This window comes from Episyrphus balteatus, chromosome 3, assembly GCF_945859705.1.
Source record: "Episyrphus balteatus chromosome 3, idEpiBalt1.1, whole genome shotgun sequence".
NCBI lineage: Eukaryota > Metazoa > Arthropoda > Insecta > Diptera > Syrphidae > Episyrphus > Episyrphus balteatus.
In genome coordinates, this window is record NC_079136.1 from 87,050,227 (window position 1) to 87,067,784 (window position 17,558).

At 33.9% G+C, this 17,558-nt stretch overlaps 1 protein-coding gene and 1 non-coding gene across 3 annotated transcripts in view; both read right to left on the bottom strand.

The window, feature by feature from the left end:
- Positions 1-3,154: 3,154 nt before the first annotated feature.
- Positions 3,155-17,558, bottom strand: part of LOC129914280 (uncharacterized) — a 30,625-nt gene continuing 16,221 nt past the window's right edge. Inside the window, exons 3-9 of one of the 2 annotated variants that reach the window (XM_055993454.1) lie at positions 17,437-17,546; positions 17,119-17,199; positions 16,906-17,050; positions 16,698-16,852; positions 16,402-16,518; positions 3,578-3,694; positions 3,155-3,484 (exon numbers count right to left, since the gene is read on the bottom strand). In XM_055993454.1, coding sequence (XP_055849429.1) covers positions 3,377-3,484; positions 3,578-3,694; positions 16,402-16,518; positions 16,698-16,852; positions 16,906-17,050; positions 17,119-17,199; positions 17,437-17,546 — 833 coding nt within the window. In that variant the 3' untranslated portion in view covers positions 3,155-3,376. The remainder of the gene's footprint in view (positions 3,485-3,577; positions 3,695-16,401; positions 16,519-16,697; positions 16,853-16,905; positions 17,051-17,118; positions 17,200-17,436; positions 17,547-17,558) is intronic. The other variant, XM_055993455.1, reaches the window with a different exon arrangement.
- Positions 15,224-15,297, bottom strand: Trnat-agu (transfer RNA threonine (anticodon AGU)). The gene has a single exon. It is a non-coding gene; the product is annotated as a tRNA-Thr (tRNA).

Here is a 17,558-nt window from a genome sequence, read left to right on the forward strand (position 1 = left end):
TTCATAAACCATCCATTTAAGTTAATCTCAAACATTATTTACCGTTACATTTATGTAAAACTAAAGGAGTTAAGATTTTATTTAAACTTTGGCTTTCTTTAGGTACACCTTTTTAATCCATAAATAATTAATCAGAATCGAGACAGTGTTCTACTATTATAATCAATATCAACAATTATCCTTGAATTGGCTTAAAGTCCATTCCAATATTGTTTTGTTAGGTGCCGTCATTTCTATACAGACGACAAAAACAAAAAGTATTTAGTTATCAAACGAAATTCCTCCCATATTAATAGTTCTTCTTTAATGTCTATGGAAGTATGAATACGCTTTAAGGTTTAAAAAAAAGTTATTTGTATTGTTTGTATTTGTTGTGTTTCAAACTTGATAGACAAACAGATAAACTAGTTAAACATGTCCACCATATCCCTAGAAAAATGACTAACACCGGCAGGGGCGTACACTCCCTTGGGGCAAGCGGGGCGGCGCGCCGGGGCCCCCGACCGACCCCAGGGCCCCCACTGGAGACAGTGCAGAGAAGGACACTGTTAGCATAAATTGAGTTACGAAGTAAATTAAAATGTATTTGAATCACTTCGGATACAAGGGAGACTAATTATGTCAGTCAGTGTAATGTATAATGCAATGGTAGCCACACAATATATATTAATTTAATAAAAAGGTTACCCAAGGGGTCCCAAAAAAATAAACTGCTTTTTTAAAAGAAAAATTATAATTTTATCTTAAGGCCCCAAAAAATATTACTTGAAAAATCTTTGCAACCACAAATAATACATTAGAGGGCCCAAAAAAGCAAAAAAACAACTTCAGGCCAGGGGCCCCAAAAGCCCTTACTTCAAGGCGTCAAAAAAAATTAAATTAAAAAAAAATGTTTTTTTAATTAGGGTAAATTAGGGCATTATGGCATACCTAAGCACAAACTCAAATAACTTTACTACGGACTACAATTTTTACTTCAATCATTTTTTTTAATTCAATTTCATAAAAACGTAACATAAATAAATTATTTAAGAATAAAAATTCAAGCTTTTTAACAAAAAATAAATTAAATTAAAAATAGTCCAAAAAAAACCATATTGCCCTATGTACGGGCAATATGGCGAACCCCATTTACTTCGGAACCCTTTACTTTTTTTACGTATATTCAGCATTTCTGAAATATAATTGTAAATAAGTTTCATAAGATTAACGTTAAATTGAGGTTATTTTCAAATTTAAAAAAATGCAGAGTTACTTTTGAAATTAGTTTTACATAAGGGCATTATGGCGCAGTCGGGTATAATATAGCGCCATAATGCCCTTATTACATCTGCGCCATATTGCAAAATATACACATATTCACAAAACTCCAAAAACTAAACACAATTCTTACTTCAGTTAAAATATAACAAGTGATATAACCAAACCAAAACTGTACTCTGCGTTTCACTCTTTACAACAAACACGTGCACTGTATACTTACCGAAATACACACAAACAAAAACAAGGCGATATTATATTGGAACCCAGAACCGGTATATTTTTTTTGTTTTCTTTTTTGTTTGGCACAAAAATAAAAGCACTGACCTGCGATCGTCACAAGGCTAGTGTTCGACGAAGGCCAAAGTTTCTGCATTGGTTTTATTTGAATGCGAGTATTGGAAGTATGGTAGTTGAGAGGTGCGCCATAATGCCCGGTGCGCCATAATGCCCGAAGTTACCCTAAATTACATTTGTTGATGGATTACTAAATCTAAATATTACTTTAGGAGCCCCAAAAACTATGACTTCGGGGCTCCAAAAACATTATATGAAGGGTCCCAAAAAATTATTTTTCAGGAACCCCGTTATTTGAGAGGCAATCAAATATTAATTTGGTTGTCCCAAAATCTATTACTAAGGAGCCCAAAATATTCATCAAATTTTCTGATGGCATGACAAATATTATTAGAGGATCCTCAAAAGCTATTACTTCAGTGGTTCAAAACAATCAAATGGAAAATTAAATATCAATTCAGGGGCCCCAACATTAATACATCAGTGCCCAACATTACGTTATTGGTGGCGTTCCGAATACTACTTCAGAATAGAGGTCCCTATACCTATTAATTCTTGGCACCAAAAAAATTATATTATATTTTAGGGGCCTCTAAGCACTTAATTTTGAGGCTCCAAAAATAGTTTTTCAGGGGCCCCAAAAGAAATAAACTATGTTTCATGATGGAAAATCAAATGTCTACATATTACTTCAGTTGTTGGGGCCACAACTATCAATTCTAAGCTAAAAAAAAGAATTTATTTTAGGGGTCTCTAAATATTTAATTTTGGGGGCCCCTCTAGTACAAGTATTTACTACTTTTATGATAGAAATTTTAAGTAAGTATAGCAAAGTACAAACATATTATAACATTAAAATAAACCTAAAAATAAATAAGCCATACAAAAAAAAACTACGGCGTATACGTACTTTTTTTATCTAAGGGGCCCCAAAATTTAGTCTTGCCCCGGGGCCCCGGCGACTCAACGTACGCCACTGAACACCGGGACGAAATATCGTTTCTGATTCAGTACTTCCTGTTTTTTATCGGCAGTAAAGTAATGGCCGCTTCTAACAAAACCATATTGAAATGGACTTTAGGTCAATTTCTTGATAATTTTCTATTTTTAAGTCCTTAAAATCAGCTTTTATTTGCACACCGCCTCCATCCTCACAAATTACCTATAAATAAAAACGTGGTAAGAAAACCAAAGTTTAAAAAAAAAGTATATTGGCAATCTTGCTCTTATACCTTTAAATTTCTTACGACACATGATTATATATCATTATATACCTACTTCTAAGAAAAAAAAAACAAATCCAGGCTTAAAAAAAATAATAAAAATCTTTCACTATACATAAATATTCTCATCAAACTATATACAATGTCATCAATATGAGTAATGAATGCGTCAGTCCAGACATTGTTTACTATACTAACTCAAACTTTAAATTAATTCAAAAACTTCCTAACTAGATGGAAAAATGTATCCACTCTTACGTACGAAACATTTTAATACAACTTTTTTGTTTTAAAGATGCATCGTTGATGATATGTCTAGCGAAATGCTGCAAAAGCTAATCGAACCGTAACGGCGGTAAACATAAATCTTAATCTCTGATTTTAGTGCATTTTTGTTCATTTATTTAACAACAATGTTTGCGGGCGTTGAGTTGTACAATAAACTATAACTAAAGCCTTTCTCATTAGGTACCTATACACAGATGTAAGTATAAATTATAATACATCTTATTTTGGATACAAACTATTAATTAAATTTATTTAAACCTCTTTAATTAATTATTATTATGCTCAGGATTATTAGGGAAGTGGGATTTTCATAGTTTCCCTTGCGAAGATCTGCTGGCTGATATTTTTGATAACCAATTGACGGTAAGAAATATGCAGAAACAAGCTGAAGAGTAGATAATAATTGTTGCAATCACCTGTAAAGAAGATCAGAATTTTCGAAATTTGGTCAAGAAATATTTTTAAAAACTGAACTTTTTAACATTGATTTTTAAAAATTTCATACTTACTAAAGAAAATCCACTTATAACTTCTATCAATAGATGTGTTTTCTTTCCGTCATTGTCATATAAATCTAAACCTGGGAGGAAGTCGTCATTATTGCGCTTGGATTCTGCATTAGGTGTCTATTTTAAATTAAATAAAAGTTTTTAAAATGAATTTTAAAACAAAAGTTAAGTAAATTTATCAGTCAAAATCACAAAAAAAATTAAATTCTATCAACGAGTAAAAAAGTAATTGCACCAAAACTTAGGTATCTGTTCTAAATTGTTCAGTAAAAAACTTTAACCACATGGTGTTGAACTTATCAAACAAAATACATAACAATAATTTCGATGGTATTAATGCTAAATTTGGTTTATTATTTTATCATGTGAATAAAAATGTATTGTAACATAAAATGTTTTTATAGAGAAAAAAGTAAGTATACGCCCAAGTGTACCTATTTTTAACTATGCAGCTACTACGTTTGCCTCCTCTTTTTTTGAAAGTTTTTCTATATATCTATGGTGTATGACGTATGACGTGATAATAATAACAAAACTTCGTTTGTATTTTAAGAAGCATCTATCTTAACTTTATGTACATAAACAAACAACAAAATATGTGTAATTCGAGTAAATAGCGCAAAATTTTAAACGATTAAGTAAAATGCAAAAGCCATTTTAGTAAGTTACTAAGTCAAAAAGCAGACTGATTTTAATTTATCAACTTACTAAAGTTGGTTATCATTTAATTAACTTGATTTTTAATTTATAGACGGAAACTAATTTCTGTTTTTGAAGTGAAAACTTCTTTAGTATCATAGTGATTTGAAACACGATGAAACGAAAAAGCGACAGGAAAAATCAATTGATTATAACTTTTTTTTTTAAAAGATATAAGAATGAAATTTATACTGTAGATAGGTAATAAAATCACCCCCTATGAGTTGACCTTGTCGTGGTGGGGGTGCTTATCGTGGGATCCTCCAGCAATCCAGTTGCAGGATCTCACCACAAACATAACTCAAAAATAACCTCAATGTTAGAAAACTTGAAAAACAAAAACATGGAAAAAGCTAACGAAGATATAAAAAATCGAACGGGGATATACGTTCAAGTGTCGGCAGGTGTCGCGACTGCCGGCGAGGGATTGGCCTCGAAAGAGGCTAAGTCGCCAGTGACAAAAGTTAGCTCGGCGGAAATAAAGAAAAACGCTGACAAAAAGAAAAATAAAGGTGAGTCGACCTCAGCCTCCAGAAAGACTGCAAAGTGCAAAACTGGAAGCCGGCGAACAACCACCAATACAAACCCTGCTACCTTGGTAGCTCCCACTAGTGGAAGTACGGCTGTCTCTTACAGTACTACTGACACCCCAAGCACTAATGTAGATAATTCTACGGGCCCTGAGGGGGATGCTATGACTGAAAAACGGACCGTCTCTTACGAATCCACCCTCAGTCAAAGCAAACCCCTTCAGAACACGTTGGTTACTCCACTCCCTGACGGAAGTAAGGCTGTCTCTTACAGTCATGCTTCCGCCGAGGAACACAGTAACAGAATTGCTACTCCAAACTCAGGAATAGTTAACTCTGTGGGTCCGGAAGGGGATGTCTTGACCAGTAAAACGTCTGTCTCTTACAGTCTCACCTCTAGTCAAGGCAGACCTCTTCCTGACCCTAAAAGTGCTCAAATCCCCAGCGGCAGTGTAGCTGTCTCTCATAGTTCCACCTCCGCTGGAGAGGAAAGCAAAAGAGCGTCCCGTAATGACATAAGGAACGCAAAGGGGATCTATAGAGCACTAAGGTTGATACCAATAGCCGAACGGTCCCCAGAGCAATCCAGCAAGTTAGAATGGGCAAAAGCTATTCTCAGCAAAAGATTGACCAGCAGCGACTTAACGTCAAAGCGACAAAGGTCTGTTGAGGATTCCGTCTCGGAATCTAAAAGACAAAAAGTGCATAATTCCAGCACTCACACTAGGAAAGACCTGTCCTTTAGTGACGTTCTTAAGGACAAGTCTATCCTTGCAGTTATCGATAGAAGTAATGTCGATGGCATGATCTCTTTTGACCGTTGGACGATGGTCTCAAACAAACTGCAGATCTCCTACTGGACTCTCATGATGGAGAACCCGGGTGAGCCTGCAGTTGTTGAGGACGCGGGATGGCACCAAGGCCGCGTCAAGCTCGTCGCATTCGGTGACAAGAGATCATGCGATCTATATAAGCTTGCTATCAGCAGACTAGAGGGGCTATGGCCTGATGCCAAGCTAGAGGTTGTGGCAAAGGAAGACATTCCTTGCAGACCTAGAGCTCGCATCAGTATCCCAGCTGAGCTAGCCTGCAAAGATACTGTGCTCAAAATGATCCAGTTTGGAAATCCATCCCTACCCACTCACGACTGGAAAGTCGCAAAGCTGGAGGAGCCAACGGGCCCTTATAGATCGGCAATAATTGTCATCAATAAGGAGTCGTTGACTCCCCTAGCCGCGAACCAAAGTCAGATAAGGTTTGGATGGACTTCTACAACCTTAAAGATCTATAAAAAAGATGAGGAGAGTGCAAAAGCTGCACCTCCATCACTTCCGGCACCTGAGGTTCCCTCCTTAGAAGAAGACATTGCCTTAAATATCAATCCTCCATCTCCATCAATGGAGGTTGATACGCCGGTAATCTCCCCAACTGAGGAGGTCCCCTCGGGCTCTAAAACGCCAGCCATAATGGCTCCAATACCAGATAACTCCGATGTTGAGATGGAAACAGAGGAATATCTCAACAAGATTCTACTCAGTGAAGATGAACTCCTACGTTCATCTTCTGAGTCAGAATCCGAAGACCTCGACCTTACGGTGGTGGGGGCTGATCTGACTAACAGTAGCATTCATGCTCCAGTTAGTTCAGATTAACCTTCACCACTCCAAGCAGGCTTCGGCCTCCCTTCTTCTCCGAATCCACAAGAATGGGGAAGACGTGGTGCTGGTCCAGGAACCATGGATCTGCAAGTCCATGGTTCAGGGACTCAGGACTCCTGGGTACAACTTGCTATATGCATCGGACAAAGGTGACCCCAGATCATGCATATTAGCAAGAAGTAATACTAATGTATATTTACTCCCTAATTACAGCGATCGAGATGTAACCGCGGTCAGACTGCAAACTGACCAAGGAACACTCTGGATTGCGTCGGCATATCTCGGCCATGACCAACTCGGCCCTCTCCCTGGCGAAAAACTACGGAGACTTGTAGCCGATGCTGAAAGGCAAAAGATCTGCCTCATAATTGGTTGCGATGCAAACGCCCATCACACGGTCTGGGGAAGTACCGACATAAATGATAGAGGTGAGTCACTTTTTGATTTTATTTTGAGTACTAACCTGATAGTAAGTAATACTGGCAATGAACCAACATTCGTTACCAGAAACCGACAAGAAGTACTAGACATTACTCTTGTCTCCGATTCGATTCATCAAAGGATCTTAAATTGGAAAGTATCTGAAGAACACTCGTTCTCTGATCATAGATACATCCAATTTAGTCTTAACGATGTGACTACTAAACAGTTAGCATTCCGAAACTATCGCAAAACTAACTGGCAAAAATACAGGGAAACTCTGACAAGCTTACTTAAACCTGAACTTCTAAGTTATCCCTCAAATACAATCGATCTCGACAACAAAGTCAATGATCTCACTTCTGCCCTTAACCTATCAATGAATAACTCCTGCCCACTCATACAAGTAAGAGGAAAGCAGAAGCCACACTGGTGGAACTCAGGGCTAGAACCGCACAGAAAAGCTTGTAGAAAACTCTTCAATCTCGCCAAATCCACTAGAGATGTTTCAGACTGGGACCTATACAAAGAATCCCTGAAAGTCTACAAAAAACAGCTAAGAAAATGTAAAACATCTTCTTGGAGAAATTTCTGTGAAAAAATAGAAGACTCTTCAGAAGCCTCTAGATTAAGAAAAATTCTCTCAACAAACCCTTTAATGCCCAGTGCCTTGAAAACAAATAACGGGGCCTGGACCAACTCCTGTGAAGAATCACTCAATTTGCTACTAGATACTCATTTTCCAAGTAGCTCAAACATTATAAACAGAGTCGACCCATCAGGGCCAGACACAAATTCAAAAAACAATCTTGGTCTGATTACAAGAGAGAAGCTAAAGTGGGCCATCAACGCCTTCAAACCATACAAATCCGCTGGACCGGATGGTATAATACCAGCCGAACTTCAAATGACATCAGATATTCTAATTCCCATCTTAGAGATAATTCTGAATGGATGTGTAAAATTGAAACACATCCCTGCCCTATGGAGAGAAGTTAAAGTTGTATTCATACCCAAAGCAGGCAAATTCTCTCATGTCAATCCGAAAGACCTCCGACCTATCAGCCTATCATCATTCCTTCTTAAAACCTTAGAACGAATGATTGATATCCACTTGCGTAATGTCATAGATCCCAATCTTATATCTACAGCACAACACGCTTATTGTAAAGGGAAATCGGTTGAAACAGCACTACATACTGTAGTGCGCACTATTGAATATTCCCTCCATCATAAAGAGTTCACCTTAGTTGCATTTCTTGATATTGAAGGCGCGTTCAACAACGTCAGCAACATAGCAATCACAAATGCACTGAAGAACCTTAAAGTAGATAGCTCACTGAGCGAGCTAATAGACCTTATGCTGAAAAGCAGAATTATTAACTCAACTCTAGGAGATTTCTCAGCAAGAAGATCTGTTAGTAGAGGTACACCACAAGGAGGGGTACTCTCCCCACTCCTGTGGAACTTAGTGGTTAATGAACTACTAGTCGGTCTAGAAGTAGATGGATTCAAAGTGATTGCATACGCTGACGACGTCGCCATTGCCATATCAGGAAAACATCTGCATACTATAATAGAACTAATGCAAACTGCTCTAAATAAGCTACTAAAATGGGCAACAAACTGTGGATTGGGGGTAAATCCTCAAAAAACAGAACTTGTCCTCTTTACAAAGAAATATAAAATTCCACAACTAGACCCCCCCTCTATTAATGGTGTTCCACTTAATTTTGCCAGCGAAGCCAAATACCTGGGTCTTATTTTGGATAGCAAATTAAACTGGAAAACCAACATACAAGAAAGAATAAGAAAAGCCACAGTGGCACTCTTTTCTTGCAAAAAAGCTATAGGGAATAAATGGGGACTATCTCCTAAAATAACTCATTGGCTATACACTGCAGTCATCAGACCTATTCTCACTTACGGGGTAGCAGTTTGGTGGACTGCTCTGGAAAAAGTAACATATCGAGACAAGTTAAGCAAAGTCCAACGTTCAGCCTGCATGTGCATCAGCGGAGCTCTCCGTTCGACACCTTCCGCCGCTCTTGATATATTACTCAATCTTCCACCCATAGATATATTCAGCAAGCAGGTGGCCGCGAGCACTGCTATTCGACTCCAAGCCATCTCTCAATGGACCAATAACTCTATTGGCCACACAAATATTCTGAATTCATTCGGATCAATCCACAGTCACTCCGACTACACCACCCCACAATTGGTTTTCGGCAATAATTATGAAGTCACCATCCCAAATAGATCAGAATGGGACAATGCCGAGTTTCTAAGAGATGATTCAATTCATTTCTATACAGATGGTTCTAAAACCAATGACGGAGTGGGTGGCGGGGTTTACTCCGATAGACTTAATGTTAGTCTCTCCTTACGTCTCCCTAATCACTGCAGCGTGTTCCAAGCGGAAATAATGGCGATTAAAGAAGTACTGACTTGGCTCAAAGAAAACGTGATATCTACATCGGATATCCGCATCTTCTCTGATAGCCAGGCCGCCCTTAAATCGTTAGCTTCGGTTTCCACAAACTCCGTTACTGCCCGCGACTGTCGATCATCTCTCATGGAGATGTCAGAACAGTTTAACATTCACCTTTTCTAGGTGCCGGGTCACAGAGATATTCTGGGAAACTGTGAAGCAGACGAACTCGCCAGAAATGGAACTCTAATACCAATTTTACCCAATAAGGCAAATATTGGTATACCAATCGCAACGTGCAAACTCATGCTGAAGCAAGAAGCTATAGAGGCAACAAACATACGATGGTCAAACATTATAACTTGCCAAACGACCAAGCAGATCTGGCCTAGGCTAGATCCAAAACGTTCAAAAAATTTGTTGTCTCTAAGCAGATTGCATATCAGCTCTGTAATAGGTGTCTTAACAGGACACTGTCTCATAGGTAGACACGCCATAAGACTTGGCGTAATCTCTAACGACTTCTGTAGAAGTTGCCTTGATGAGGAAGAAGAAGAAACAATCCAACATCTTCTCTGCTCATGTCCTGCCCTTTCCAGTAGACGTAAAAAATACCTGGAAAAATATTTCTTAGAAGATACCAGTGAGCTAATCAATACTGACATCTTCAACCTTCACCGCTTTATTAAAAGCTCCAACTGGTTTAATTAGTGAGGAATTTCCTCACAAAATCATGGTATCACAACGGACCAATAAATGGTCTAAGTGTGTCAGTTGTTTTCCTGACAGCCATTTCTACCTAACCTAACCTAACCTAGGTAATAAAATAAACTATATAATTGTACAAAATTTCAACTAATTTCATATTCCAAATCCTGAGATAACGGTGAAGAGATGTTCTTTTTCTAAACACGTTAATCTTTTAATCTAGAGCACATAATAATTTGATTTAACTTTAATACGCCCCCCCCCCCCAGAACTAGTTCATACTTAAAGCAAATCAAATTATAAAAATTGTTTTAACTATATGAATAATAACAGAAAGAACTTGATTGAAACTCTTGTCTATTTCTGGCTGGAAATGCGAATTTTATAAATAAATAAACGACTATTTGTTGGGTAAACACGAATTTTTTTTTTGATTAAAAAAAATTTTAATTGCTGGAACATTGAACAATCTTGCATTTCAAGAATCTGCCCAAGTTTGCACCCCCGAACCGGCTTTGAAAAAATTAGTTGTGGGGAGAACGATTTAAAGTTTTGAACTCTTGACTAAAACTTTCGTAAGCGAAATAACAAAATACTCATAACTTGGTCAATTTGGCGCCAATAGACCTACAATTTGAACACAATATTTTTGAGATATAAAAAATTTTAATGGAAATAAAAAAAAAAAAAACTGAGTTTCCCGGGAAAAAAGTTTAAGTTTTTTTTATTCTTAGGAAGTTTAATATTTATTAGAATGTAGTTTTTAGTATTTGACTAAAAACTAACAGGTCATTAAATAATGGTATAAATATGTCCATAAATTGCAAAATTTTATACAAAATCAATTAAAAAACCAAAACATTTTTTGACGTGATAACGTCTTATAAATCGATGAACCATGGCAGCCACCACAAAAAAGTGACGCGATTTTCTCCCGTTTCACTTTTAATTTTTAAATGTGTGGCAAAAATTTCAATTAAAAATTAAAAACAAACTACTAGAGATACAAAAAACTTCTATAGCTTATTTGAAAGATATTAACCTAAAATTAAATAGACATGAAGGATTTTTAAAAATTCCCTCATTTAATATAATACAGTCAAATAAGGAGAAAAAAGGGGTAAATCTCGGAATGAATGTTAGTAGAAATTTTTTTTGCTCAATATCTTCCTGTTGCTATTCTATAACATATCTCAAAAGTCTATAAAAATCTCATGTCCGCTTGTCGCGATTTCAAGGTCAAATCGCGAAATGGAGATTTTCAAAATTAGCAAAAATAGGCTATGGTATTATATACACATATGATACATGATTTCAAAGTATTTTTAAATGCTGATTCCAAAAAATCTAAAATCAAGACAATCTGACGTCTCTGGAAAAAGTTATACCTGTTTTTCATCTGTCAACTCATATTATTATAACAGTTGCAAACTTACTGCCGAAAAACCCTTAAAATTTATGGTAGATTAACCAAATTTTGCATGAAAATTTTAGAATCCATCATTATTAAAAATCAAAACAATCCATTACAAAAAATATATATACCTACGAAATAATGGTATTTTTTGATGGAGGGGCAAATTTTAGGATATGCACTAAAGAAGATTTTTGTTCATTTTAGGAATAAGTGCTAATAGGCTAATTTTTTCATTTTAATCTTTGTTTGGATATTCTTTAACTACCCTCAAAAATCTAAAAAAATCTCATGTTCGCAAGTCCTAATTTTCTTGGTTTGAAAATAAGGTGCAGATTTTAGAAAATTAATAAGAAAAGTTTAAATTTTTATATGTATATCAACATAAGCGACATGATTTAAAGGTATTTTTTAACACTAATTCCAACAAAACTCACAAACAAGTCAACCTGACCATCCCTGAAAAGTAATGCACCTTATTCCTGATGATCTGACACAAATATCTGAAGAGTAGTTTTTCAATTTTTTAAAATCTGCACCTTATCTTCAAACCAAGAAAATTAGGACTTGCGGACATGAGATTTTTTTAGATTTTTGAGGGTAGTTAAAGAATATCCAAACAAAGATTAAAATGAAAAAATTAGCCTATTAGCACTTATTCCTAAAATGAACAAAAATCTTCTTTAGTGCATATCCTAAAATTTGCCCCTCCATCAAAAAATACCATTATTTCGTAGGTATATGTATTTTTTGTAATGGATTGTTTTGATTTTTAATAATGATGGATTCTAAAATTTTCATGCAAAATTTGGTTAATCTACCATAAATTTTAAGGGTTTTTCGGCAGTAAGTTTGCAACTGTTATAATAATATGAGTTGACAGATGAAAAACAGGTATAACTTTTTCCAGAGACGTCAGATTGTCTTGATTTTAGATTTTTTGGAATCAGCATTTAAAAATACTTTGAAATCATGTATCATATGTGTATATAATACCATAGCCTATTTTTGCTAATTTTGAAAATCTCCATTTCGCGATTTGACCTTGAAATCGCGACAAGCGGACATGAGATTTTTATAGACTTTTGAGATATGTTATAGAATAGCAACAGGAAGATATTGAGCAAAAAAAATTTCTACTAACATTCATTCCGAGGTTAAACCCTTATTTGACTGGATTAATAGGGGTAAAACAAAATTGAAAAAAATTGGCTATTTTCTAAACGCAAAGTTGTAGAAAGTTGAATTTTTTTTATCGATAGATACATTTATCGTAAGGCTGACAATAGTATTAAAAAAAAGTCTAAATAATTTCAAAACCAAGTTATAAATGGTTTTTAAAAACTAAAACACGAGGTAGACCATTGACAAAGTAGTGATTATAGGTAAGGAATTTTTTTTGACAATTTGAAAAACGTCATTCGAAAGATAATAAAAAAAAGTTTGGGGGTCTAATACGGATTTTTTTTAAGTCTCTCCGTGCGCATACACGTGCAAAAAATTGGTATTTCAAAATGATTTTTGACGAGTTTTTTTGTCACAAGTTTTTTGACAAATTTATACTGTAGATAGATAAAACAGGACTATATCTGTGCAAAATTTTAATCAATTTTGTAGTCGCAAAATTTTAGATAACGGTAAAATAAAGTTCTATTTTTTAACATGGTATATCTTTTGATCTAGAGTACATAAATTTGATTTAACTTTATTGAGCATCCTGATAGTACTACTTTTCATTTGATATATCACACATAACTGTACATTCTCTACAAGCTACACAATGCTAAATTAAAAAAACTTGCGAAATACCTCAAAACACCTGTGGAGATCTGTTGATCATGACCAGCCACCAGTGTGGGAAGTACCGTAATCTCAGTTTGGAATTTCGATATGATTGGCTTTAAAAAATTCTAACTTTTTTTCTAGGCATCGCAGAAATAAGATTGAAACGTCAAATGAAAGGTGAAATAATTAGCTTTCACATGATGTATATTTTATTTAGTTGTGATTGAAAAAAAATTGATTCAATAGCGTGAGAAGATAAAATTATATGTTTTTTTTGCTTTTTTTGATGAAAATTGATCGAGTTTAAAAAAATTCTAGCTCTTTTTGTAGATATCTAATAGACATGGGCGATATAAATATAATGAGCTGAAATAATAGGGTTTCAGATGGTATAAAATTTATTATAGGTTGTCATATAAAAAAATGGATTTTTGGGTGATGGAAGTGATTTTTTCACTTTTTTCATAAGAAATGATTGTTTTTAATAAATTATTTTAATATTTTTGAGGCATTGTAAAAACTAAAAAATGATTTTATTCTTTAGAAGAAATATTGGCTTTTTAATGGTATAATTTTTTTTGTAAGCTTTTAAAATAAAAAAAATTAATAAGAGAAAACAGGTAATTTTTTTTAGCTTTTTCTTGTAAATTATGATTGCTTGAAATAAATAATTAATGAAACAACTTAAGTCAAAAATAAAATAAAGAATACATTTTAAGAAAAGTTATAGCACAATTATAGCATTTTAGGATTGTACGTGCATTTTATGATTTTTAATATTTCCTATTTTGTCTCCCGGGTAATCGTAAGCACTTAAGTGGCTTTTAATGTACCTACCAAGAAAATGAAAATTTTTCCTTCCGAATAACTTTTTTGTCATTTGGTACCTATTTGATGTGGAAAATGTGCCCAAATATTTTTGGCAAGGTTTTAGACCAAAATACCGCATTGTGCGTCGTTAAAATTCGCTGTCTGCTTGTCAGTCAGTCGTATGATATTTCACTTTATTTCTAACTGTGATTGCTGATTTTTTGCCAATCCGTCTCTTGTGCCCCCCCCCCCCCAGAAAAAAATCCTGGATCCGCCCCTGGCTCTACAAGTTACACAATCTTGAATTCAAAAATTTGAAAAATACCTCAAAACACCTGTGGAGATGTTGCCGATGACTAGCCACCAGTGTAGGAAGTACCGTAATCTCTGTTTGAAATATCGATATAGTAGGCGTGTCGTAGAAATATGATTGAGGCGTCATATGAAACATAAAATAATTAGCTTTCAGATGGTATAAAATTTATTATAGGTTGTGACTTTAAAAAAATGAATTTAATGGTGCTAGAAGAGAAAAAAGATTGATTTTTTTGCTTTTTTTGATGAAAACTGATTGCGTTCTAAAAATTCTAGCTCTTTTTGTAGTTGTGGGATAGACATGATTGAAAAAAATATTTAAAGCTTAAATAAATAGGTAACATTTTAAGTGATATGAGGTTTGCACCCTAAATCCAGTTTTGTAAATTGTTCAGGAGCGATTTCTAATTTTCAATTTTGTACTAGCTCTATACACTTTTCATGTCTGATGTTGTCTATTTTGGTCGTTTAATAAAACAAATATGCACTCTTTCTCTAATGGAATCATAGATTTCGATGCCTACTTTATAAATTTTCAAAAATCTAATTTTTGTCAAAAAATTGGATTTACGAGGTTTGCACCCTTAGCCGAAGGTATAATGTATAAAAAGTTATAAAAATCTATGCAACTTGAACCTAAGAACAAATTGGCACAACCCAGTCTTTTTACTATTTATTCAAACATAAATCATGCAAACAGAAGAAAACTTGCCCATGACTGATAACAAGAACCAAAACAAACCTAATTAATCGAACGAATAGAAGAGAAAAAGTAATGTATTTAAATATTTATTTTCTATATTGAATACAAAAAAAAAACTGAAAAAATAATAAAAAAAAATAATAAAAAAAAAGAAGGCATTTACTACACCTAGGCCCCGGCGAGATTCGAACTCACGATCTCCTGTTTACTAGACAGGCGCTTTAACCAACTAAGCCACGGCGCCGATATTCAAAGCGTTGCATAATAATAATGTTATTTTCTTTGAAGCTTTTACGATATATCAAAATATAAACCTTATCGTATCAACTTCAGAAGCTAATAATGGTGACTGGGGATGGGAAACATCTTGTTGTTATCGAAAAGTTTGGTATCATTTTTTCAATGACTTTTCTAATCTTTTAAATTTATACATACATAATTATCTTAAATGTTTTCCGAATCAATTGCGTTCGGTTTTTAATTTAATTATTAATATTAATAAATTATTCATTGAAAAAATTCAACAAATTATTTTTCCATGAATTGGCACTAATTTATAATAAAGCCTAGTACACGCTGCTCGAGATAAATTTAAGCTCCCATACAAATTATCTAAAAATTTTGTCCGAGCTTAAAATGATCCCATAAAAAATATCTATAATTTGTATAGGAATTTTATCTCGGCTAAAATTTAGCTCGATCTGCGTACCTACCAGGCTTAACGAAGGAAAAATAAACCTATGTACATTAATTTGATGAGGAGAAAATGTAGTAAAAAAAAGATACCTTTCAAATGGTTGTATTGCATTGACAATTATTAACTTGATTCATATTTATAAAACCAAATTCGAGTTAAAGCGGTTTAAAAACAAAAAATATTTATTTTATTTATAAAAAAATTCAAATATGAAAAAAAATTTAAGACAAATATCAATCAATCCGAAATTTTTAAATCATTCATCAACGCGTTTTCAAAACACTAACGTTTAATTTTAATTTTTAATTTTTTTTTTTGTATTTAATATTAATTCCCATACAAGTTATCGATAATTTGTATGGGATCCATTTTAGCTCGGCTAAAATTTTTCGAAATTTGTATGGAAGCTAAAATTTATCTCGAACAGCGTACCAGGCTTTTAGAAAAAAAAAGTACTACCTTATTTGCAATAAACACACAATATTAAATTAAAAATCGTAAGGCCGTTTTAAAAAAAATTTACATTTTCCTAAATTGGTAAATGACTGTTACCGTCAGTTTTGGTCCAAGAAAATTAAGTTTCCCCTCTAAAAAATCAACAAAAACTTCTTTGTTATGTTTACTGTGGTAGAATACATAAAATATACAAACCTTTGAAAAATCCAAAGTGTCGTTTCGCATGTAATTCCCCTTTTTTATATTTTCAATTTCAACCGGATCCATAAGTTGATCAAAATTCAAACATTCATTTGAGTAAATATCATAAACCTAACAAACAAAAAAAGAAAAGGATAATTATGAAGGATCTGTCAACAAAAAAAAAAAGTTAATGGATAGCTGATTTTTTTTTTTTTTTGATTTGGAAATTATAATCGTTAATGAACTGCGAATAATAGATGCTTTAAAATTATGTAGTCTTAATTTATGTATCATGATATAACACATACTTGATTTTCTCCATCGCATCTAGCAGCTGGTTCACACATCTTTGTTGTAGTGTTATAAAAGTTTCTTCTACCAAAATATTTAGACTCGCAGTTAACAGGTGTACAGTTGTTTAAAAAATTCATATCCCAATTTGAGCATTCATGATAGTCCGTACCTATATTTTTAAAAATTCAATACCTTTGTTCTTTTAAATCACTTTTAAATTACGTCTTTTAAATGTCGTTCCTGTTGGATCTATTTGTTGAAATCTGGTATCAAATAGTAGTTGTTGGGTAAAGTGTTTTTCTTCATTTTTGACATTATTGGTTGAACTTATTATGATATCGCAATGTCCAACACGATTAAATATGTCCTTTAAATTTATACTTTCTTTTTAAGCAGATGTTATTTTTTTTTAATTTAAAACTAATTATTTCTTACAATTGTTGGCCAAATAACAGAAACAGTTTTCATTTCACCTGGTTCAATTAATCCAAAAGAACCACCAACAATTTTTCCAGCCTAAATTAAAAACAATAAATACATATGAAGCGAAAAAAAACGGTTTAACTTAGATTTGTTTAATCAAGCTAAAAGCGGTTTTGTCTTCCTCGTAAGGAAGAGCATTCGAATCAATCAAAATTTTAAGCACCAGTTAAGGACTTAAGGTTCTTCCAAACCGAAAAGTTTTGGTATAACATCGACAAAAACGCTCTTAGCTTTTAAATCGATACACATCCCACTAATTAAATTTCATACATTAGAAGAAGTTGTGGTCTCAGTCAAATTGATACAGCATTCCTTTTCTGAGTGTATGTGATATTCTAACAATTCCTTTTCTTCATTTGCTGTGTTAATTAAATTTATATCTAAAAGTTAAA